The following is a 25,517-nucleotide window of genomic DNA, read 5'->3' as shown; positions in this document are numbered from 1 at the left end:
TACAGTAGAGATGATTATGATAGAAGTGGAAGACCGAGATAAGAAGAGCAGAAAATTTGTGATCAATTATGTGCCTCCGAAAACAGCCTCATGGGAGAGTGAACATAAAAGTATGTTAGAGGACACAAAGATAGCATTAACTAAAATAATGGAAGACGGAGGAAGAATAGTTATGATGGGCGACTTTAATTGCAAAGAAATCTGCTGGGAAGAAATGACAGTAAAGAGTGGTGATGACTCATGGGGAAATGCTCTACTTGAGATGATTACTGACCATTCAATGACACAATGGATACAAGAGAACACTAGGTATAGAAATGAAGAAGAACCATCGAGGCTAGACTTAATAATTACATCTGAACCTAGAATAGTGGACAAGATTGAATATAAAACACCAATAGGTAAAAGTGACCACATATTGGTTGAACTGGAACTTAATGAAGAAAAATATATGAAAAGAAATGAACAATATAGAAAAGGAAGAATGATGTATGAAAAAACAAACTTTGATAAAATAAGAGAATTCTTCCAACAAGAAAACTGGGAAGAAATATACAAAGAAGAAACAACAGTGGAAGAGAAATGGAATATTTTGACAAAAATTTACAAAAAAGGAGTGGAAAAGTATGTCCCAAGACAAAAACAAGAAAAAGAATATGTAAAATGCTGGTACAACAAAAGTTGTAGGGAGTTAAAGGACAAAAGAGACAAAGCCTGGAACAGATGGAAAAAAGACAGAAGACCTGAAAAATGGAAAATATATACTGGTTATAGAAATGAATATGTACAAAAGTGCAGAGAGGAAAAAAGAAAATATGAAAAAGATGTTATAGAAAAGTGTAAAGATCAACCAAAACTATTCTACAGATTTGTAAACAATAAACTGAAAAACAAACAAGACTTAGAGAAATTAAGACAAGGAGGAGTTGAATACACTGAGGAAATGGAAATGGCAGAAATTATGAACAAACATTTTAAATCAGTGTTTACAAGGGAAAATATACAACCTGAAGAGATTGAGTGGAAGGAAAAAGTCCCCCCTATGGAAGAAATAGAAGTAACGAAGAATGAAATATTGACACACTTGGGTAATTTTGATGTCAGAAAATCGCATGGGCCAGATGAAATAGCAAACTGGATTCTGAAAGAATGTAGGAATGAACTGGCAGACAAAATACATAGCATAATAAGCAGTTCCTTAAAAGAAGGAAAAGTTCCAGAAGATTGGAAAAAAGCAAATATAGTACCTATATATAAAGGAGGAAATAAAGAAGAACCTACCAACTATAGACCAGTCTCTCTAACAAGTACAATAGCAAAAATATGTGAAAGAATTATCAAAAGTAGATGGGTAAAATACTTGGAAAAAAACAACGTACTAAATCCAAGGCAATTTGGATTCAGACAAGGACGATCATGCGTCACCAATTTAATATGTTTCTATTCAAGACTAATAGATATAATACAAGAAAGAGATGGATGGGCTGATTGTGCATTTCTAGACCTAAAAAAAGCTTTTGACAAAGTACCACATAAGAAGTTGCTTAAGAAATTAGAATATGAAGGAGGAATACAAGGTAAATTGCTAAATTGGATGGAAGACTTTTTGCAAGAAAGAAAAATGAGAGTAGTGATAAGAGATCAGCACTCAAAATGGAATGAAGTAATAAGCGGTGTCCCGCAGGGAACAGTTCTGGCCCCAATAATGTTTGCTATATATATTAATGATATGGATGAAGGAATTGAAAGCTATATGAGCTTCTTTGCAGATGATGCAAAATTACTGAAAAGAGTGAAAACTGAAGAGGATTGTGAATCACTACAGAGAGATCTAAATAAAGTACAAGAATGGAGTAGGAAGTGGGAGATGGAGTTCAATACAAAAAAGTGTAGTATAATGGAATTTGGAAAAAGCAAAAACAGAATAACAGGATCATATAATTTGGGAGAAGAAGGAATAAAAAGAGTAGAAAATGAGAGGGACCTGGGAGTCATTGTTATGAATAATATGTCACCTGAGAAACATATAAATAAGATTTTTGGAGAAACTTATAATTTAATAAGAACAATCAAAGTGGCATTTACATACCTGGATGAAGAAATGGTGAGGAAAATCCTAATCACCCTGATAAGACCAAGATTGGAATATGCAGCAACGATATGGTCACCAAGTACAAAAAAATGTATAAAAAAACTTGAAAGAATACAAAGAGCAATTACTAAACTGGCACCAACACTCTCAAAACTATCATATGAAGAGAGACTACAAAAACTTAAACTACAGACACTAGAGCAAAGAAGAGAGAGAGGAGATTTGATAGCTATTTACAGAATCATGAAAGGCATAGAAATTACTGATAGAGAGAATCTGATAAAATGGGATGACAGAAATACAAGAGGACACGGAAAGAAAATAAAAAAAGACAACTATAGAAGAGATTTGAAAAAGAACAGCTTTCCTCACAGAGCAATAGACAGTTGGAACAAGTTAGATGAGAAAGTGGTGTGTGCAAAAACAATACATGAATTTAAAAATAGTTTAGATAAAATGAGATATGAAGACGGGACCTCACGAGCATAGCTCCCCTTCCCGTAAAATACAACTAGGTAAATACAACTAGGTAAATACACACTTCAACGAATGGACGGCTTAGAAGACGTTCTGAAGAAAAGTGAAGTCTGTGGATCCCAACGCAAAGAGAAGTGCCTAGTGTTTTTGCAGGGTGGGGGGGAAATTGCTCGTGGAGTAGTGGGAACGTAGGGAAAGAGGAAAAGGGGAGGGATTACTGAGGGAAATGGAAGGAAATGAGGAGGGAGTAGACTTTGACCAGCCAGACAAGCGGAAGGTAAACAAAAGACTTAGCGAGGATCAAATGTCTAATAAAAATGTAAAGATTAGAAGTATAGAGAGGAGCAATACAGAAGAAAGTGACGAGAATATGTTCCAGGGATTTAAAGAGGGTGGGGGGGACACAACCCCCCCCCCCCCCCCCCCGACTGATAAGACTAGAGGAGAGAGTTGATAAGGTGATCGAGGACTTGGAGCGTAAGTTAGGTAACGTAGACTCCATTTTTCAAAGAATTGAAAGGTTGGAACAACTAGAGAAGGCTAACAGAAACTTAACTGAAGAAATAGAGGACCTAAAAAGACAGTTAGGAAATGTAAAGGAGGAGAATGAGAAATTGAAGAAGAATAGTAATGAAAACAGAGAGAAACTAGCTACAGAAGCTAAAAATTGGAGAATAACTCAAGAAGGGAATAAGGTTTCATTCACTGACATAGTCAAACAGCAATTGAAAGAACATAATGAAGACTCAGTTATTAAAGTGATGAGACAGAAGGAGAATATAGTAAGAGAATTAGCTGACAAAAAGAAATGTATAATTATATTAGGAATGGAAGAGAAACATAACCCAGATAGAACTGCAAGAATCAAGGAGGAAAATGAAAGAGTAAGCAGTTTATTAAAATTAGTCCAGGAAGATGAACCAGAAATTATAAAGGAAATTGAGGAAAAATTCAGACTCGGAAAATATAGTACAGATAAGACCAGACCAATTAAGATTAAATTCAGGTCACAAACAACAGCAGAGAAAATTCTATCCAAGACAGGGAAACTAGCAACAAATGATCAATATAAAAAGGTATGGATAAAAAGAGAAATGAATAAGGAGGAAAGAGAGGCAGAAAAGCAGAAAAGAATTGAAGCTAAGGCAAAAAACGAGGAAAGAACGGAGTCAGAGAAAGAGAGATTCTATTGGAGAGTAGTGAACATGAAAATAAAGCAGTTCGACATACTAAAGAAAAACATAAGGGAAACAGAGAATACAATGGAAGTGGCAGAAAACTAAGAGTGTCTTACACAAATATAGATGGATTGATAACAGGATTGAATGAACTGAATGATTATTTGAAAGAAAAAGAACCGGACATAATGGGAATTGTAGAAACAAAATTAAAAGGCCCACTACCACCCAACAGTGTAGGACATGATACATACAATTATTGGATTAGAAACAGAGAGAAAAAACAAGGGGGTGGAGTTATGTTCCTGACTAAGAAGGATATAAACGTGAAAGGTGTCATATATGGAAAGAATACAGTAGAGATGATTATGATAGAAGTGGAAGACCGAGATAAGAAGAGCAGAAAATTTGTGATCAATTATGTGCCTCCGAAAACAGCCTCATGGGAGGAGAGTGAACATAAAAGTATGTTAGAGGACACAAAGATAGCATTAACTAAAATAATGGAAGACGGAGGAAGAATAGTTATGATGGGCGACTTTAATTGCAAAGAAATCTGCTGGGAAGAAATGACAGTAAAGAGTGGTGATGACTCATGGGGAAATGCTCTACTTGAGATGATTACTGACCATTCAATGACACAATGAATACAAGAGAACACTAGGTATAGAAATGAAGAAGAACCATCGAGGCTAGACTTAATAATTACATCTGAACCTAGAATAGTGGACAAGATTGAATATAAAACACCAATAGGTAAAAGTGACCACATATTGGTTGAACTGGAACTTAATGAGGAAAAATATATGAAAAGAAATGAACAATATAGAAAAGGAAGAATGATGTATGAAAAAACAAACTTTGATAAAATAAGAGAATTCTTCCAACAAGAAAACTGGGAAGAAATATACAAAGAAGAAACAACAGTGGAAGAGAAATGGAATATTTTGACAAAAATTTACAAAAAAGGAGTGGAAAAGTATGTCCCAAGACAAAAACAAGAAAAAGAATATGTAAAATGCTGGTACAACAAAAGTTGTAGGGAGTTAAAGGACAAAAGAGACAAAGCCTGGAACAGATGGAAAAAAGACAGAAGACCTGAAAAATGGAAAATATATACTGGTTATAGAAATGAATATGTACAAAAGTGCAGAGAGGAAAAAAGAAAATATGAAAAAGATGTTATAGAAAAGTGTAAAGATCAACCAAAACTATTCTACAGATTTGTAAACAATAAACTGAAAAACAAACAAGACTTAGAGAAATTAAGACAAGGAGGAGTTGAATACACTGAGGAAATGGAAATGGCAGAAATTATGAACAAACATTTTAAATCAGTGTTTACAAGGGAAAATATACAACCTGAAGAGATTGAGTGGAAGGAAAAAGTCCCCCCTATGGAAGAAATAGAAGTAACGAAGAATGAAATATTGACACACTTGGGTAATTTTGATGTCAGAAAATCGCATGGGCCAGATGAAATAGCAAACTGGATTCTGAAAGAATGTAGGAATGAACTGGCAGACAAAATACATAGCATAATAAGCAGTTCCTTAAAAGAAGGAAAAGTTCCAGAAGATTGGAAAAAAGCAAATATAGTACCTATATATAAAGGAGGAAATAAAGAAGAACCTACCAACTATAGACCAGTCTCTCTAACAAGTACAATAGCAAAAATATGTGAAAGAATTATCAAAAGTAGATGGGTAAAATACTTGGAAAAAAACAACGTACTAAATCCAAGGCAATTTGGATTCAGACAAGGACGATCATGCGTCACCAATTTAATATGTTTCTATTCAAGACTAATAGATATAATACAAGAAAGAGATGGATGGGCTGATTGTGCATTTCTAGACCTAAAAAAAGCTTTTGACAAAGTACCACATAAGAAGTTGCTTAAGAAATTAGAATATGAAGGAGGAATACAAGGTAAATTGCTAAATTGGATGGAAGACTTTTTGCAAGAAAGAAAAATGAGAGTAGTGATAAGAGATCAGCACTCAAAATGGAATGAAGTAATAAGCGGTGTCCCGCAGGGAACAGTTCTGGCCCCAATAATGTTTGCTATATATATTAATGATATGGATGAAGGAATTGAAAGCTATATGAGCTTCTTTGCAGATGATGCAAAATTACTGAAAAGAGTGAAAACTGAAGAGGATTGTGAATCACTACAGAGAGATCTAAATAAAGTACAAGAATGGAGTAGGAAGTGGGAGATGGAGTTCAATACAAAAAAGTGTAGTATAATGGAATTTGGAAAAAGCAAAAACAGAATAACAGGATCATATAATTTGGGAGAAGAAGGAATAAAAAGAGTAGAAAATGAGAGGGACCTGGGAGTCATTGTTATGAATAATATGTCACCTGAGAAACATATAAATAAGATTTTTGGAGAAACTTATAATTTAATAAGAACAATCAAAGTGGCATTTACATACCTGGATGAAGAAATGGTGAGGAAAATCCTAATCACCCTGATAAGACCAAGATTGGAATATGCAGCAACGATATGGTCACCAAGTACAAAAAAATGTATAAAAAAACTTGAAAGAATACAAAGAGCAATTACTAAACTGGCACCAACACTCTCAAAACTATCATATGAAGAGAGACTACAAAAACTTAAACTACAGACACTAGAGCAAAGAAGAGAGAGAGGAGATTTGATAGCTATTTACAGAATCATGAAAGGCATAGAAATTACTGATAGAGAGAATCTGATAAAATGGGATGACAGAAATACAAGAGGACACGGAAAGAAAATAAAAAAAGACAACTATAGAAGAGATTTGAAAAAGAACAGCTTTCCTCACAGAGCAATAGACAGTTGGAACAAGTTAGATGAGAAAGTGGTGTGTGCAAAAACAATACATGAATTTAAAAATAGTTTAGATAAAATGAGATATGAAGACGGGACCTCACGAGCATAGCTCCCCTTCCCGTAAAATACAACTAGGTAAATACAACTAGGTAAATACACACTTCAACGAATGGACGGCTTAGAAGACGTTCTGAAGAAAAGTGAAGTCTGTGGATCCCAACGCAAAGAGAAGTGCCTAGTGTTTTTGCAGGGTGGGGGGGAAATTGCTCGTGGAGTAGTGGGAACGTAGGGAAAGAGGAAAAGGGGAGGGATTACTGAGGGAAATGGAAGGAAATGAGGAGGGAGTAGACTTTGACCAGCCAGACAAGCGGAAGGTAAACAAAAGACTTAGCGAGGATCAAATGTCTAATAAAAATGTAAAGATTAGAAGTATAGAGAGGAGCAATACAGAAGAAAGTGACGAGAATATGTTCCAGGGATTTAAAGAGGGTGGGGGGGCCCCCGGGGGCCCCCCCCCCCCCCCCCCCCCCGACTGATAAGACTAGAGGAGAGAGTTGATAAGGTGATCGAGGACTTGGAGCGTAAGTTAGGTAACGTAGACTCCATTTTTCAAAGAATTGAAAGGTTGGAACAACTAGAGAAGGCTAACAGAAACTTAACTGAAGAAATAGAGGACCTAAAAAGACAGTTAGGAAATGTAAAGGAGGAGAATGAGAAATTGAAGAAGAATAGTAATGAAAACAGAGAGAAACTAGCTACAGAAGCTAAAAATTGGAGAATAACTCAAGAAGGGAATAAGGTTTCATTCACTGACATAGTCAAACAGCAATTGAAAGAACATAATGAAGACTCAGTTATTAAAGTGATGAGACAGAAGGAGAATATAGTAAGAGAATTAGCTGACAAAAAGAAATGTATAATTATATTAGGAATGGAAGAGAAACATAACCCAGATAGAACTGCAAGAATCAAGGAGGAAAATGAAAGAGTAAGCAGTTTATTAAAATTAGTCCAGGAAGATGAACCAGAAATTATAAAGGAAATTGAGGAAAAATTCAGACTCGGAAAATATAGTACAGATAAGACCAGACCAATTAAGATTAAATTCAGGTCACAAACAACAGCAGAGAAAATTCTATCCAAGACAGGGAAACTAGCAACAAATGATCAATATAAAAAGGTATGGATAAAAAGAGAAATGAATAAGGAGGAAAGAGAGGCAGAAAAGCAGAAAAGAATTGAAGCTAAGGCAAAAAACGAGGAAAGAACGGAGTCAGAGAAAGAGAGATTCTATTGGAGAGTAGTGAACATGAAAATAAAGCAGTTCGACATACTAAAGAAAAACATAAGGGAAACAGAGAATACAATGGAAGTGGCAGAAAACTAAGAGTGTCTTACACAAATATAGATGGATTGATAACAGGATTGAATGAACTGAATGATTATTTGAAAGAAAAAGAACCGGACATAATGGGAATTGTAGAAACAAAATTAAAAGGCCCACTACCACCCAACAGTGTAGGACATGATACATACAATTATTGGATTAGAAACAGAGAGAAAAAACAAGGGGGTGGAGTTATGTTCCTGACTAAGAAGGATATAAACGTGAAAGGTGTCATATATGGAAAGAATACAGTAGAGATGATTATGATAGAAGTGGAAGACCGAGATAAGAAGAGCAGAAAATTTGTGATCAATTATGTGCCTCCGAAAACAGCCTCATGGGAGGAGAGTGAACATAAAAGTATGTTAGAGGACACAAAGATAGCATTAACTAAAATAATGGAAGACGGAGGAAGAATAGTTATGATGGGCGACTTTAATTGCAAAGAAATCTGCTGGGAAGAAATGACAGTAAAGAGTGGTGATGACTCATGGGGAAATGCTCTACTTGAGATGATTACTGACCATTCAATGACACAATGAATACAAGAGAACACTAGGTATAGAAATGAAGAAGAACCATCGAGGCTAGACTTAATAATTACATCTGAACCTAGAATAGTGGACAAGATTGAATATAAAACACCAATAGGTAAAAGTGACCACATATTGGTTGAACTGGAACTTAATGAAGAAAAATATATGAAAAGAAATGAACAATATAGAAAAGGAAGAATGATGTATGAAAAAACAAACTTTGATAAAATAAGAGAATTCTTCCAACAAGAAAACTGGGAAGAAATATACAAAGAAGAAACAACAGTGGAAGAGAAATGGAATATTTTGACAAAAATTTACAAAAAAGGAGTGGAAAAGTATGTCCCAAGACAAAAACAAGAAAAAGAATATGTAAAATGCTGGTACAACAAAAGTTGTAGGGAGTTAAAGGACAAAAGAGACAAAGCCTGGAACAGATGGAAAAAAGACAGAAGACCTGAAAAATGGAAAATATATACTGGTTATAGAAATGAATATGTACAAAAGTGCAGAGAGGAAAAAAGAAAATATGAAAAAGATGTTATAGAAAAGTGTAAAGATCAACCAAAACTATTCTACAGATTTGTAAACAATAAACTGAAAAACAAACAAGACTTAGAGAAATTAAGACAAGGAGGAGTTGAATACACTGAGGAAATGGAAATGGCAGAAATTATGAACAAACATTTTAAATCAGTGTTTACAAGGGAAAATATACAACCTGAAGAGATTGAGTGGAAGGAAAAAGTCCCCCCTATGGAAGAAATAGAAGTAACGAAGAATGAAATATTGACACACTTGGGTAATTTTGATGTCAGAAAATCGCATGGGCCAGATGAAATAGCAAACTGGATTCTGAAAGAATGTAGGAATGAACTGGCAGACAAAATACATAGCATAATAAGCAGTTCCTTAAAAGAAGGAAAAGTTCCAGAAGATTGGAAAAAAGCAAATATAGTACCTATATATAAAGGAGGAAATAAAGAAGAACCTACCAACTATAGACCAGTCTCTCTAACAAGTACAATAGCAAAAATATGTGAAAGAATTATCAAAAGTAGATGGGTAAAATACTTGGAAAAAAACAACGTACTAAATCCAAGGCAATTTGGATTCAGACAAGGACGATCATGCGTCACCAATTTAATATGTTTCTATTCAAGACTAATAGATATAATACAAGAAAGAGATGGATGGGCTGATTGTGCATTTCTAGACCTAAAAAAAGCTTTTGACAAAGTACCACATAAGAAGTTGCTTAAGAAATTAGAATATGAAGGAGGAATACAAGGTAAATTGCTAAATTGGATGGAAGACTTTTTGCAAGAAAGAAAAATGAGAGTAGTGATAAGAGATCAGCACTCAAAATGGAATGAAGTAATAAGCGGTGTCCCGCAGGGAACAGTTCTGGCCCCAATAATGTTTGCTATATATATTAATGATATGGATGAAGGAATTGAAAGCTATATGAGCTTCTTTGCAGATGATGCAAAATTACTGAAAAGAGTGAAAACTGAAGAGGATTGTGAATCACTACAGAGAGATCTAAATAAAGTACAAGAATGGAGTAGGAAGTGGGAGATGGAGTTCAATACAAAAAAGTGTAGTATAATGGAATTTGGAAAAAGCAAAAACAGAATAACAGGATCATATAATTTGGGAGAAGAAGGAATAAAAAGAGTAGAAAATGAGAGGGACCTGGGAGTCATTGTTATGAATAATATGTCACCTGAGAAACATATAAATAAGATTTTTGGAGAAACTTATAATTTAATAAGAACAATCAAAGTGGCATTTACATACCTGGATGAAGAAATGGTGAGGAAAATCCTAATCACCCTGATAAGACCAAGATTGGAATATGCAGCAACGATATGGTCACCAAGTACAAAAAAATGTATAAAAAAACTTGAAAGAATACAAAGAGCAATTACTAAACTGGCACCAACACTCTCAAAACTATCATATGAAGAGAGACTACAAAAACTTAAACTACAGACACTAGAGCAAAGAAGAGAGAGAGGAGATTTGATAGCTATTTACAGAATCATGAAAGGCATAGAAATTACTGATAGAGAGAATCTGATAAAATGGGATGACAGAAATACAAGAGGACACGGAAAGAAAATAAAAAAAGACAACTATAGAAGAGATTTGAAAAAGAACAGCTTTCCTCACAGAGCAATAGACAGTTGGAACAAGTTAGATGAGAAAGTGGTGTGTGCAAAAACAATACATGAATTTAAAAATAGTTTAGATAAAATGAGATATGAAGACGGGACCTCACGAGCATAGCTCCCCTTCCCGTAAAATACAACTAGGTAAATACAACTAGGTAAATACACACTTCAACGAATGGACGGCTTAGAAGACGTTCTGAAGAAAAGTGAAGTCTGTGGATCCCAACGCAAAGAGAAGTGCCTAGTGTTTTTGCAGGGTGGGGGGGAAATTGCTCGTGGAGTAGTGGGAACGTAGGGAAAGAGGAAAAGGGGAGGGATTACTGAGGGAAATGGAAGGAAATGAGGAGGGAGTAGACTTTGACCAGCCAGACAAGCGGAAGGTAAACAAAAGACTTAGCGAGGATCAAATGTCTAATAAAAATGTAAAGATTAGAAGTATAGAGAGGAGCAATACAGAAGAAAGTGACGAGAATATGTTCCAGGGATTTAAAGAGGGTGGGGGGGACACAACCCCCCCCCCCCCGACTGATAAGACTAGAGGAGAGAGTTGATAAGGTGATCGAGGACTTGGAGCGTAAGTTAGGTAACGTAGACTCCATTTTTCAAAGAATTGAAAGGTTGGAACAACTAGAGAAGGCTAACAGAAACTTAACTGAAGAAATAGAGGACCTAAAAAGACAGTTAGGAAATGTAAAGGAGGAGAATGAGAAATTGAAGAAGAATAGTAATGAAAACAGAGAGAAACTAGCTACAGAAGCTAAAAATTGGAGAATAACTCAAGAAGGGAATAAGGTTTCATTCACTGACATAGTCAAACAGCAATTGAAAGAACATAATGAAGACTCAGTTATTAAAGTGATGAGACAGAAGGAGAATATAGTAAGAGAATTAGCTGACAAAAAGAAATGTATAATTATATTAGGAATGGAAGAGAAACATAACCCAGATAGAACTGCAAGAATCAAGGAGGAAAATGAAAGAGTAAGCAGTTTATTAAAATTAGTCCAGGAAGATGAACCAGAAATTATAAAGGAAATTGAGGAAAAATTCAGACTCGGAAAATATAGTACAGATAAGACCAGACCAATTAAGATTAAATTCAGGTCACAAACAACAGCAGAGAAAATTCTATCCAAGACAGGGAAACTAGCAACAAATGATCAATATAAAAAGGTATGGATAAAAAGAGAAATGAATAAGGAGGAAAGAGAGGCAGAAAAGCAGAAAAGAATTGAAGCTAAGGCAAAAAACGAGGAAAGAACGGAGTCAGAGAAAGAGAGATTCTATTGGAGAGTAGTGAACATGAAAATAAAGCAGTTCGACATACTAAAGAAAAACATAAGGGAAACAGAGAATACAATGGAAGTGGCAGAAAACTAAGAGTGTCTTACACAAATATAGATGGATTGATAACAGGATTGAATGAACTGAATGATTATTTGAAAGAAAAAGAACCGGACATAATGGGAATTGTAGAAACAAAATTAAAAGGCCCACTACCACCCAACAGTGTAGGACATGATACATACAATTATTGGATTAGAAACAGAGAGAAAAAACAAGGGGGTGGAGTTATGTTCCTGACTAAGAAGGATATAAACGTGAAAGGTGTCATATATGGAAAGAATACAGTAGAGATGATTATGATAGAAGTGGAAGACCGAGATAAGAAGAGCAGAAAATTTGTGATCAATTATGTGCCTCCGAAAACAGCCTCATGGGAGGAGAGTGAACATAAAAGTATGTTAGAGGACACAAAGATAGCATTAACTAAAATAATGGAAGACGGAGGAAGAATAGTTATGATGGGCGACTTTAATTGCAAAGAAATCTGCTGGGAAGAAATGACAGTAAAGAGTGGTGATGACTCATGGGGAAATGCTCTACTTGAGATGATTACTGACCATTCAATGACACAATGAATACAAGAGAACACTAGGTATAGAAATGAAGAAGAACCATCGAGGCTAGACTTAATAATTACATCTGAACCTAGAATAGTGGACAAGATTGAATATAAAACACCAATAGGTAAAAGTGACCACATATTGGTTGAACTGGAACTTAATGAAGAAAAATATATGAAAAGAAATGAACAATATAGAAAAGGAAGAATGATGTATGAAAAAACAAACTTTGATAAAATAAGAGAATTCTTCCAACAAGAAAACTGGGAAGAAATATACAAAGAAGAAACAACAGTGGAAGAGAAATGGAATATTTTGACAAAAATTTACAAAAAAGGAGTGGAAAAGTATGTCCCAAGACAAAAACAAGAAAAAGAATATGTAAAATGCTGGTACAACAAAAGTTGTAGGGAGTTAAAGGACAAAAGAGACAAAGCCTGGAACAGATGGAAAAAAGACAGAAGACCTGAAAAATGGAAAATATATACTGGTTATAGAAATGAATATGTACAAAAGTGCAGAGAGGAAAAAAGAAAATATGAAAAAGATGTTATAGAAAAGTGTAAAGATCAACCAAAACTATTCTACAGATTTGTAAACAATAAACTGAAAAACAAACAAGACTTAGAGAAATTAAGACAAGGAGGAGTTGAATACACTGAGGAAATGGAAATGGCAGAAATTATGAACAAACATTTTAAATCAGTGTTTACAAGGGAAAATATACAACCTGAAGAGATTGAGTGGAAGGAAAAAGTCCCCCCTATGGAAGAAATAGAAGTAACAAAGAATGAAATATTGACACACTTGGGTAATTTTGATGTCAGAAAATCGCATGGGCCAGATGAAATAGCAAACTGGATTCTGAAAGAATGCAGGAATGAACTGGCAGACAAAATACATAGCATAATAAGCAGTTCCTTAAAAGAAGGAAAAGTTCCAGAAGATTGGAAAAAAGCAAATATAGTATCTATATATAAAGGAGGAAATAAAGAAGAACCTACCAACTATAGACCAGTCTCTCTAACAAGTACAATAGCAAAAATATGTGAAAGAATTATCAAAAGTAGATGGGTAAAATACTTGGAAAAAAACAACGTACTAAATCCAAGGCAATTTGGATTCAGACAAGGACGATCATGCGTCACCAATTTAATATGTTTCTATTCAAGGCTAATAGATATAATACAAGAAAGAGATGGATGGGCTGATTGTGCATTTCTAGACCTAAAAAAAGCTTTTGACAAAGTACCACATAAGAAGTTGCTTAAGAAATTAGAATATGAAGGAGGAATACAAGGTAAATTGCTAAATTGGATGGAAGACTTTTTGCAAGAAAGAAAAATGAGAGTAGTGATAAGAGATCAGCACTCAAAATGGAATGAAGTAATAAGCGGTGTCCCGCAGGGAACAGTTCTGGCCCCAATAATGTTTGCTATATATATTAATGATATGGATGAAGGAATTGAAAGCTATATGAGCTTCTTTGCAGATGATGCAAAATTACTGAAAAGAGTGAAAACTGAAGAAGATTGTGAATCACTACAGAGAGATCTAAATAAAGTACAAGAATGGAGTAGGAAGTGGGAGATGGAGTTCAATACAAAAAAGTGTAGTATAATGGAATTTGGAAAAAGCAAAAACAGAATAACAGGATCATATAATTTGGGAAAAGAAGGAATAAAAAAAGTAGAAAATGAGAAGGACCTGGGAGTCATTGTTATGAATAATATGTCACCTGAGAAACATATAAATAAGATTTTTGGAGAAACTTATAATTTAATAAGAACAATCAAAGTGGCATTTACATACCTGGATGAAGAAATGGTGAGGAAAATCCTAATCACCCTGATAAGACCAAGATTGGAATATGCAGCAACGATATGGTCACCAAGTACAAAAAAATGTATAAAAAAACTTGAAAGAATACAAAGAGCAATTACAAAATTGGCACCAACACTCTCAAAACTATCATATGAAGAGAGACTACAAAAACTTGGACTACAGACGCTGGAGCAAAGAAGAGAGAGAGGAGATTTGATAGCTATTTACAGAATCATGAAAGGCATAGAAATTACTGATAGAGAGAATCTGATAAAATGGGATGACAGAAATACAAGAGGACACGGAAAGAAAATAAAAAAAGACAGCTATAGAAGAGATTTTAAAAAGAACAGCTTTCCTCACAGAGCAATAGACAGTTGGAACAAGTTAGATGAGAAAGTGGTGTGTGCAAAAACAATACATGAATTTAAAAATAGTTTAGATAAAATGAGATATGAAGACGGGACCCCACGAGCATAGCTCCCCTTCCCGTAAAATACAACTAGGTAAATACAACTAGGTAAATACACACATACATCACGAGCCCAACGCGTGATCGAAGACCATGGCGAACCATGGTGAAATACACACAGTTGCCCATGTCTGGATGCATCACCCGGAAAAGTTTAGGTTTCCCAATCGTTTTGGCTCTACAGCTCCCTTGGAAGATGTTAAGCCCACGCTTGTAGGTACCCCATCTGCCGCTGGGGCACCTTTGCCCTAAGGTCATACGGTATGGGAGACCCCCAATGCTCTAGACCGTTGACATTTTTATTTATTTATTTTTTTTATTAAAAAAAAAAAAAAAAATACTCCCTGGATGGCAATTTCAGACCCATGTTAGGACTGGACTCCCAGTAGAGAAACACTGGTTTTGAAGATGTATCTCTATGTTAAACCGTAAATTAATGTTGTAGAAATCGAGTATGTTAGAAGGGGTTTACACGTGTGTGAACGTGTGAACGGGGTATTTGGGGTTTAACCAACATGTTCGACAACCAAATACCCCGTTCACACATCACTTTAAACACGTGTCTGTCGAACCGCGTTCGACCAACCGTTAGAGCGTGTGAACCCCCTCTTAGTCACACAGGAACGTTTGTGTCTGAATCCATGCTGGCTATCATTTATTAAACAGTTATTTCTAAAAGGTGTTCGATAGTATCTCTGATGATAGTTTCCATTATTTCTCCTATTATTGAAGTTAAACTTATTGGCCTGTAGTTCATTTGTTTCTTTTTGTCACTCTGAATATGGGGGTAACGTTAGCTACCTTCCATTCTCTTGGGACAGTTCCGCTAACGGAAAAAACAATCTTGTTTTTCATTTCCTTTAAGGTTCTTGGATGACAATTGTCAGGCCCTGGTGCTTTATTAACTTTAAGTTTTTCTATACACCTTTTATTTTTTTTCTTTAGTTGTATTTACAGTAGAGAGTCTTTTCACAGGCTTCGGTTAGGATGTCAGTGTGAGATGCTTTGTTGACGAATACTGAGCTAAAATAGTTGTTTAAAATACCACACATTCCTTCATTCAAATATTCAAGTTGACCGTCAGCAGATAATAGTGGGCCAATTTGATTCTTAATAACTTTCTTATCTCTAATGTAACTATAGAATTTTTTGGGATTCTCTTTGGATTTATCAGCGATGTTAATTTCATATTGTCGCTTTTTTTTTTTTTATCTTTTTTAAATCCCTCTGTATATCACTTAACTTTGATAGTCGTTAGGTACACCAGAACACTTGTATTTCTTATAAGCCTGTGTCTTTTTTAGCAATACGTTTTTCAGTTTCTTTGTCAAGCCATTTTAGGCGAGCATGATTTGGGGGGGGGGGGTCTGTCCTTAAGCGGACACGCCTCCTTCCCACGCACACTCTAGTTAACGAAAGAAAGGATCATACAAACGTAAATTCTTTCCCGTATACTACAATTAATTAAACACGCAACGACGCACGGTAAACGCATGCTTCAGTTAGAAAACGTGAGGCGTTGCACAAAACCAACTCATGTTTTGCTGACGTAAATACCTGCCGTGTGTAAACAGAAGCCTGTGTTAAGACTGTTGAACCATTCTGGAGTGGTGTAGCCGTACTTGCTGTAATATATATCTGGCACCAGCCGGATTTGTTTAACTGAAAGAAGCTTCCACGCTATCTAGAATAGGGATATTTACCATTTCCAACATCAGTATTCCCTGTAGTCAGGTCTTGGTAGCGTAGTACCCCCTGATATCTGGTTTCTAGCCCTACATAGAGCTGATACATCACTGCAAGGAACAGGTTTTTCCGGCACTCCCTGAAATCTATTTCAGAACCTCTGAAATCTATTTCAGCACCCTCAGGTGCTGACCTATCCTCGCTTTCAGCACTGATAGTGTCAGAACCATTCCCCTGCCGCTCGTCCTCAAACCTGTCAAGACCTTCGCCTTTATCTTAAGTTGCATGATCTCTCGACTGGATCCAGAATCCCTCAATCATCTTGAACTATTTCCTCGACCTTTTCTCATAAGGAGAATTAACAGTCGGTGTCTCCGCTTCCTTCTAGAGGTGTAGCCTTCAAGAGATGGCGCTTGATCTCTGGACCAGGCCCAAGATCTCTGTAGCCTCCACCATTTCCCCCGAGGAGAGCTGGCAACTGGAGATTCTCCTCTCCTACTAATTAGCCGGTTATATAGGAACGGTCCCACACCTATACAACAGAACACAAAGTTTCTTCTTAGAGAGATATAGTAAGGGCCTAGGGACTGTTCCCAGCCAGTGTGGGTCGCGGGCTTCTAGTCTGAGAAACTCAAGGGATCGATAATGTCTGGTACCTTAGTAATAAATCCAATCTGGGTGGTATGTCATCTCCTTCACCCTTGTAGGTTCTTCGATACATTGTGTCATTATATTGCCCTTTACTATATTCAGCAGTGAGTTCCCCTTTCGACACTTCGTTATCGTTACCATCCTACTCCCAATTGACTTTCCCGCAATGGAAATCATTCATCACCAGGACCAAATTGTGTGTACATGTGCGCTGTAGTGTATTCCCGTCTGATCGTGAGATTGCACCTGCATTTGTGTGTTGCTATGGACTTGGTCTTTCCCAGTGACATGTTCTTAGGGTTATTCTCCCTACTAACCCTCTATACTTCAAGGATATGCTAAGCTCAAAAAGAGAAAGCCACGGGTCTGGCTCTGATTCTTGAGTTTTATTCCTAACAGGTTTCGCTCCTAGCTTCACAGTCCTCTGAAGAAGCTAAGAGCGAAACCGGTCAGGAATAAAACTAAAAAATCAGATCACACCTGTGGCTTTCCCTCTCCACCTTTCTCAAAGTCTCAATATGCCAAACCCGTTGAAGTTTGGCGTTTTGCTTCGGAAGAATGCTTGTGTTGAGCGCCGAGACTTAAGTAAGGAGGCGAGGAGAAAGAGAAGGAAGGGAATGTGTGAATAGAATTCATCTTCCTGCCATGGGCCTCAGTAAACACGTATCAAGGACATACCTCTTGCTCTGTACACTCCACCACTCGACAGCTTTCCTCTAGATAGTTTTAATTCTGTATGTTCCTTCGCAAGTTTTTGTCTGCCCGTCACGTTGTTCTCTGCGTATTTTGGTCCCCCAGTATATATTTTCTTTTTCTTTGCTTGTGTCTTGTTTTAATACCTGCCCAGATCTGACATATCACGCAGGCACACACGTATACAATAATGTTCGCGCGCGCGCGCACACACACACACACACACACACACACACACACACACACACACACACACACACACACACACACACACACACACACACACACACACACACACACACAAGCACACGCACGCACTCACACACACACACTCGCACTCACACACATGGCTTGATGGCGCAGTAGTAGTGATCGCAACTGCTGTCACAGCGGTCCAGGTTCGAATCCCGCCCTGGGCTGAAAATTTTCAGTATCGCTGCTCTGTGAATCATAACTCCAACTCTCGTGGGCGGGTAATTGTGTGTGTGTGTGCGTGTAAGGTCACAGCATTACTCGTAGATCGGTCATACGAGCTCTGAGCTCTTGTCCGGGTAGTTAAAGGCTGTCGATCGTGAGTCCAACGCGTGATCCCAAACCGTGGTGAATCACACACACACACGCAGGCAATCACACACACACACACACACACACACACACACACACACACACACACACACACATTCACATGTATACACATGCAGATGTAAATGTTAATATCACCTGAGCACAGTTTGGCAAACATCCATTACGACCGTTGACTGTGCAAACAGATACCGATTGTAGTTACCCAGCAGGTTCGTTGTAAGGTAGTAGTGACATGAAAGAGATTTAACGTCTCCTTTTTTTTTCCGGCTCCTTCTTCCGTTTTTGGCGATGCTGGTTAGTTGTATGTATCTCCCGAGAAAGATAAAAGTGGACGTTGGTGAGAGGGATTGACACAACGAAAAAGTCGTTGAAAAATGTATCAAAGTAATTGACCCTGCATCCTCCGAGGCAGCTGTCTCGGAGACAATGGCCAGAAAGACCTTGGTTGGGATTACATGTGCAGGCACTGAATACCCTCTCCTTTTCCTCCTCGTTGGCTGAATAGTCCGCATTTTGCATCGAGTTCTTTGTTCATTCCATTGCTAAAAGACCGGTGACGTCATATATAGAGCTATTGTAAGCGTCGCTTTACGAGTATATGCCCGTCCAGCCTATATCACCTGTTCCCTTCTGTAACATCTATTCTCCACTTATATTTGATGCAATACCCCCCCCCCCCGAACATTTACTTTTTTCATCCCTGCAATCTTCGCGCCGTGTTGAAATCCCCTGTGTTGCTCACACCACCCACTCTAGGCGTGGGTTTAGAACAGTGGTCGGCAACCCATACTGCTAGAGGAGCCATTCTCTAAGTTTAATTAAAAAAAAAAAAAAAAAAAAAGTGCTGTCGGACCCGCAGTACAAAGAGAATGAAAGTCAGAGTAGGAAAGACATGACTACAAATCTTTTTCGAAATTGAATATATATAATATACAAACGTATATATATATATATATACATATGTGTGTGTGTGTGTGTGTGTGTGTGTTTCACCATGGTTTTGGATCACGTGTTGGACTCGTGATCGACAGCTATTTCCCTTCCGGAAGAGAGCTCATATATGACCCATATATGGGTAATGCTGTGACCTTACGCGCACACACCCACACACAACTCTCCGCCCACGGGAGTTGGATTAACGACTCAGCGCAACGATACTGAAATTATTTAAGCCCTGAGCGGGAATCGAACCCGGATCGCCTTAGTGGCAGGCAGGAACTCTATGACTGCATGTGTGTGTGTATGTGTGTAATTTTGATGGAATGATTATTATGTTAGAAGTTTCTGGAACCATTCGAGAGGCCTGAAAGAGCACTGGGTCAGAATGACGTCAACAGATGTGCGAGTTATTGCTTATGTGCAGGAGACCAATCAGATGAGTATTGTATCTCTTCGTCGATATAACCAGCGTTTCTATCCTACGGGACATCGCGGTAGAGGAGAGATGTAAGGGTGACGGGAGGAAACGGGTGTATTTGTTTTATTAATCGACTTTTTTAAGTCCCGGACGGAGGAGGAAGAGAAGGTAGGTCCGATTTTCGTAGCAAGATCTGAAGTTGAACCTCTTCCATACATGAACGAACTCAAGTGTGAAAAGGACCGTTAATGATTGAGGCCCCATGTAGACCCGTGCTACCCATCCCACCTCTCGTTATAAATCGTAGGGTCATTGTTGTAACTCATTGCATCAGGTTAGCATCTCCAGTGGTTGTACTGGCAGGATAGGTAAGATGGGGGAGAGCGGGGAGGGGGGATTTGGAGAGTTAGTGTGAGGAAAGAATGAAATGGAAGGAAGTTAGAGTTATGATAGGTGTGGGGCAGACCCACTTTCTCTGTTATATATTACATATTCATATATGTTAATATATATTACATATTAATATATATTAATATACATTACATATTAATATATGTTAATGTATGTTACATATTAATATATGTTAATATATATTACATATTAATATATGTAATATGTTAATATATATTACATGTTAATATATATGCTCTAAATTCTCTCCAGTGGTCTAAACCCGCCTTCCTTCTGTTTGCAGGATGGGCCGTTTGTTTGGGACGAGAACATCCAGGGCCTTCTCTTAGCGTCCTACTTCTACGGTTATATCATCACACAGGTAGGTACCATTCTCATTGTCCGTTACAGAATATTTAAAATTCTTGCTGCAGTGACACCCAATTCTGGTTGTGTCAGACTGAGCGGTTATTGTTGTTGTTGTACTTTGACTAGGAATGAAACCTTTGGTATACATAATAGGCTACATATTTAATATCATCGTCACAAATAATACTATCATTATTATTATTATCATCGTCACAAATAATACTATCATTATTATTATTATCATCATCATTATTGTTATTATTATTGTTATCACTAATTATAGGTGCCTGGTGGATGGGTAGCAGAGAACTTTAGCGCCAAACATGTATTCGGTGTGGGGGCGCTTCTCAACGCACTGTGTACCCTCCTAACGCCAGTAGCAGCCAATGCATCTTACATTGCCCTCATCTCCCTCAGGATCGTCATGGGTATCGCTGGGGTGAGTGAACAAGAATTCCAAACCCAGTGTTATGTAATGCCAATTTCCAAATGTACAGTTGCTTGCAAATGAATGACACAATAATTTTCGTAATTGCTACTGGCAACTGGGTAGACCAATACTTTGTCAATCTCTTGATATCGAGCCAGATGGCATGCCCCATAAACAGCTACAGTGCTCACACTAAAAAGTTCAGTGTTGTCATCCGCTTCATCACGGATTCGAAATGGAGTGACTTCAGATCCTTAGAATCACTTAACCCCACTACAAACGTGTGTAACGTCACTTAAATGACGTTATCAAATGTGATCTCATCTTGAAGAATGAGGTCACAAGATTGCCTCGCAAACACGACGCGGTCTGGAATTGAATGTTCATTTGCAGTTGCCCAGAGTTTGTGGCCAGGAACACACACACACACCCATAGATCGGTCATATATGAGCTCTGAGCTCTCGTCTGGGAGGGAAATAGCTGTCGATCACGAGTCCAACACGTGATCCAAGACCATGGTGATTCACACACAGACATACATACAGAGTAATAGATTCATGGAACTAATTAAAAGGGGAAATAGTGAGTGCTAAAACTATACATGATTTTAGGAAAGAACTGGATACGGAAAGATACAACTGCGGGTCACTACGAGCATAGCTCTCCTCCCTCAAAATACTACTAGGTAGATAAATACACACTCATCCAAGGGGGTAGCTGTCGATCATGAGCCCAACACGTGATCCAAGACCATGGTGAATCGGACCACTCAGACAATACACAAGCCGCAGACTTTTCAATAGATTTCACACCAAACACGAACATTTGATATGGCACAGAACCCAGACCTCATTGCACAGAATACTTACCAGTGCTCTTTTTTCTACTCAAATGCACAATTGTGCATCTAATTGTTATAAATGTGGTTGTGTTGGATATCAAACATGCACCATTCCTTCCAAAAAAGTATGTTCATGTTTGCAACTGAACTAGACCTCATCACTTTTCCATATAAGATAAGGACAATTTTGAAGTGTTATGACTCAAATCCTTCAAAATGACTTTATTTTCATCTTATCATTTTAATTGTAAATTTACTTTTCCTATCATCATTTCGTCTTGAAAACCAAAAATTATATACTTTATAAAATTCTGATTCAACTTTTAAATAGGTGTGCTGTCAGAAATAACAGTGTTTGCTTTTATTCCTTAGGGTGTCACGCTCCCGGGTATGCATGTGCTGGTTGCCAGTTGGGCCCCTCCACAGGAACGCAGCAAGATTGCCTCTACTGTATATGCAGGTGCGTTTTCACACACACACACAATTATTCAAGTAATCAAAGAAAAAGCATATTGGGTCAGAGATACAGTGAATAGGAAAAAGTGTATTGTGGTATATGGATTAAAGGAAAAACATGATCTGGTGAGGTACATGAGAGAAAAATCAGAAAAAGAAATAGGAATAACAATTCTAAAAGAAATACAAGATGACCAGGAAGTAGAGAAAGATATGGAAGTGTATAGAATAGGACAATATACCAAAGTAAGAAATCGACCTTTAAAGATAAAACTAAGGTCACAAATAGAAGACATATTAAAAGCAAGTTAGCAAAGAGTGAACATTACAACAATATATGAATGAAAAGAGAAATGAATGTTGAGGAAATAGAGAGAAGACACTAAGAGGTGAAGCTAAAAAAAAAAAAAAAACACTAAGAGAATAGAGACTGAAAGCAAGGAGTCCTATTAGAGGGTCACAGACATGAGGCTGAGAAAATGGTACATCAAGGTAAGCGAAACAAAAGAAACAGAAAACAGGAAGAAGGAAAAAATTTAAATTGGCCTACACTAACATAGATGGATTAATCTCAGGATTGAATGAACTAAATGATTAACTATCAGATGAAAAACCAAACATAATGGGAATTGTGGAGATGAAATTAAGGGGTCCACCACCTAATAGTGTTGGACATGGGTTATACAAGTATTGGATTAAAAACAGAAATTAGAAACAGGGCAAAGGAATTATGTTCTTGGCCAAGAAAAATGTAAATGTGACAAAGGTTACTGAGGGTAAAAACAGTGTGGAAAGGATCCTGATAAAAGTTGAAGACAGTGACATGAAAAGTAGAAAGTTTGTGGTGATTTATGTCCCTCCAAAAATGGACTCTTGGAAAGAGGGTGAGCATTCAAAAATGTTAGATGACACAAGACATTCATTAAATGAGATACTGAAGGATGGAGGTAAACTAGTACTTATGGGAGATTTCAAATGCAAAGAAATCTGTTGATAAAAGATGGCAGTGAAAGGTGGAGGATCTATGGGGAAATATATTACTTGACATGACCATAGAATATACAATAACACAATGGGTAAATGAAAATACCAGATACAGAAGTGATGAAGAACCATTGAGACTAGATGTAATATCTACAACAGAACCTGAAATTGTGGATAAAATTGAATACAAGACACCATTTGGAAAGAGTGACCACATACTAATAGAGGCTGAACTAAAGGAAGAAATATATATGGAGAGAAATGAAAAATACAGAAAAGGAAGATTGATGTACAGCTAAACGGATTTTAGAAAACTTAAGAAATTCTTTGAAAATGCAAATTGGGAAATGTTATACATTGAAGAGACAAAAGTGGAAGAGAAATGGATGATCTTGATGAAAATCTATAATGAAGGAGTGAATAAATACATACCAAAACAGAAACAAGAGAAGGTGTACATTAAATGTTGATTTGACAGCAGATGGAGTGAGGCGAAAGCTAGAAGAGATAAAGCATGGAAAAGATGAAGAAAAGATAAAAAAATAAATAAAAAAACTGGAAAATGGCAAAAAAAGTATCAACCATAGAAATGAATATGTAAAAGTGTGCAGAGAGGAAAACAAATATGAAAAAGACATTTTAGAAAAATGTAAAGATCAACCCAAACTATTCTGTAGATATGTGAATGGTAAACTTAAAAATAAACAGTAAATGGGGAAACTACATCACAGAAATGCAGCAGAAGATCCAGAAATGACTGAAATCATGAACAATCACTTCAAGTCTGTTTTCACTAGAGAAAAAGTACAACATTGGGACGAAGGAAGTGAGGTGTGATCTCCCCCCATGAGGAAAATAACAATAACACAAAAAGAAATAATGGATCAATTAACAAACCTTGACATCAGAAAGTGCAGAAGGAATACAGGGCAAACTACTTAAGTGGATGGAAGACTTCTTGCATGAAAGGAAAATGAGAGTGGTGATAAGAGACAAACATTCCAATTGGGATGAGGTGATTAGTGGAGTTCCACAAGGAACAGTACTGGCCCCAATAGTGTTTGCTATATATAAATGATATGGAAGAAGGAATTGAAAGTTATATGAGCTTTTTCGCAGACAATGCAAAACTGTCGAAAAAAGTGAACACCAAATAAGATCGTGAATTGCTGCAGAGTGATCTCAATAAAGTATGGGGATGGAGTAGGAAGTGGGAGATGGAATTCAACATTGAGAAGTGTAGAATAATGGAATTTGGAAGAAGCAAAAAAAGGATAGTGGGATCATATACATTGGAAGAGGAAGAAATTAGAAAAGTGGAAAAAGAGAAGGACCTAGGAGTCATTATTATGAATAATATGTCCCCTGAGAAACTTTTAAACAAAATTTTTGGAGAAACTTATAATTTAATAAGATCAATCAAAGTGGCATTTACATACCTGGATGAAGAAATGGTAAAGAAAATACTAGTCACTTTGATAAGACCAAAATTGGAGTATGTAGCGACGACGTGGTCACCAAGTACAAAAAAAATGTATAACAAAACTTGAAAGAATACAAAGAGCAATTACGAAATTGGCACCAACACTCTCAGAACTATCATATAAGGAGAGGCTGGCAAAACTTGAGCTACAGACATTGGAGCAAAGAGGAGAGAGAGGAGACTTGATAACTATTTATAGAATCATGAAAGGCATGGAAATTATTGATAGAGAGGATCTAATAAAATGGGATAGTAGAGATACAAGAGGACATGGAAAGAAAATCAAGAAAGACAATTATAGAAGAGACCTGAAAAAGAACAGCTTTCCCGACAGGATAATAGACATTTGGAACAGTTTAGATGAGAATGTGGTGTGTGCAAAAACGATACATGAATTTAAAAACAGTCTAGATAAAACAAGATATGGAGGCGGGACACCACAAGCATAACTCCATTCCCGTAAAATACAACTAGGTAAATACACAAACTACAGACCGGTCTCCTTTACAAGTACAATAGCCAGCTTAAATATGTGAAAAAGTGATCAAAAGTAGATGGAGTAAACATCTGGAAGAAAACAATATACAGAATCCAAAACAATTTGGTTTTAGACGAGGAAGATCATGTGCCACAAACTTGATTTGTTTTTATTCAAGGTTAATAGATATGATGCAAGAGAAGAACAGATGGGAAGATTGTGCTTTCCTGGAT

General features: G+C 36.8%; 1 protein-coding gene across 4 annotated transcripts in view; it reads left to right on the top strand.

Annotated features, from left to right (window-relative positions):
* Positions 1 to 25,517, top strand: part of LOC143038134 (sialin-like) — a 138,379-nt gene that overhangs the window by 89,310 nt on the left and 23,552 nt on the right. For all 4 annotated transcript variants that reach the window (XM_076207139.1, XM_076207138.1, XM_076207137.1 and 1 more), the window contains 3 exons: positions 20,547 to 20,624; positions 20,895 to 21,050; positions 22,256 to 22,343. In XM_076207139.1, the coding sequence (XP_076063254.1) occupies positions 20,547 to 20,624; positions 20,895 to 21,050; positions 22,256 to 22,343 (322 nt within the window). The remainder of the gene's footprint in view (positions 1 to 20,546; positions 20,625 to 20,894; positions 21,051 to 22,255; positions 22,344 to 25,517) is intronic.

The sequence above is a fragment of the Oratosquilla oratoria genome, chromosome 23 (genome assembly GCF_046742065.1).
Source record: "Oratosquilla oratoria isolate Oo_2021 chromosome 23, ASM4674206v1, whole genome shotgun sequence".
Lineage (NCBI taxonomy): Eukaryota > Metazoa > Arthropoda > Malacostraca > Stomatopoda > Squillidae > Oratosquilla > Oratosquilla oratoria.
The sequence above is the reverse complement of the archived record's forward strand: the minus strand, read 5'-3'. Positions and strand labels throughout refer to the sequence as shown.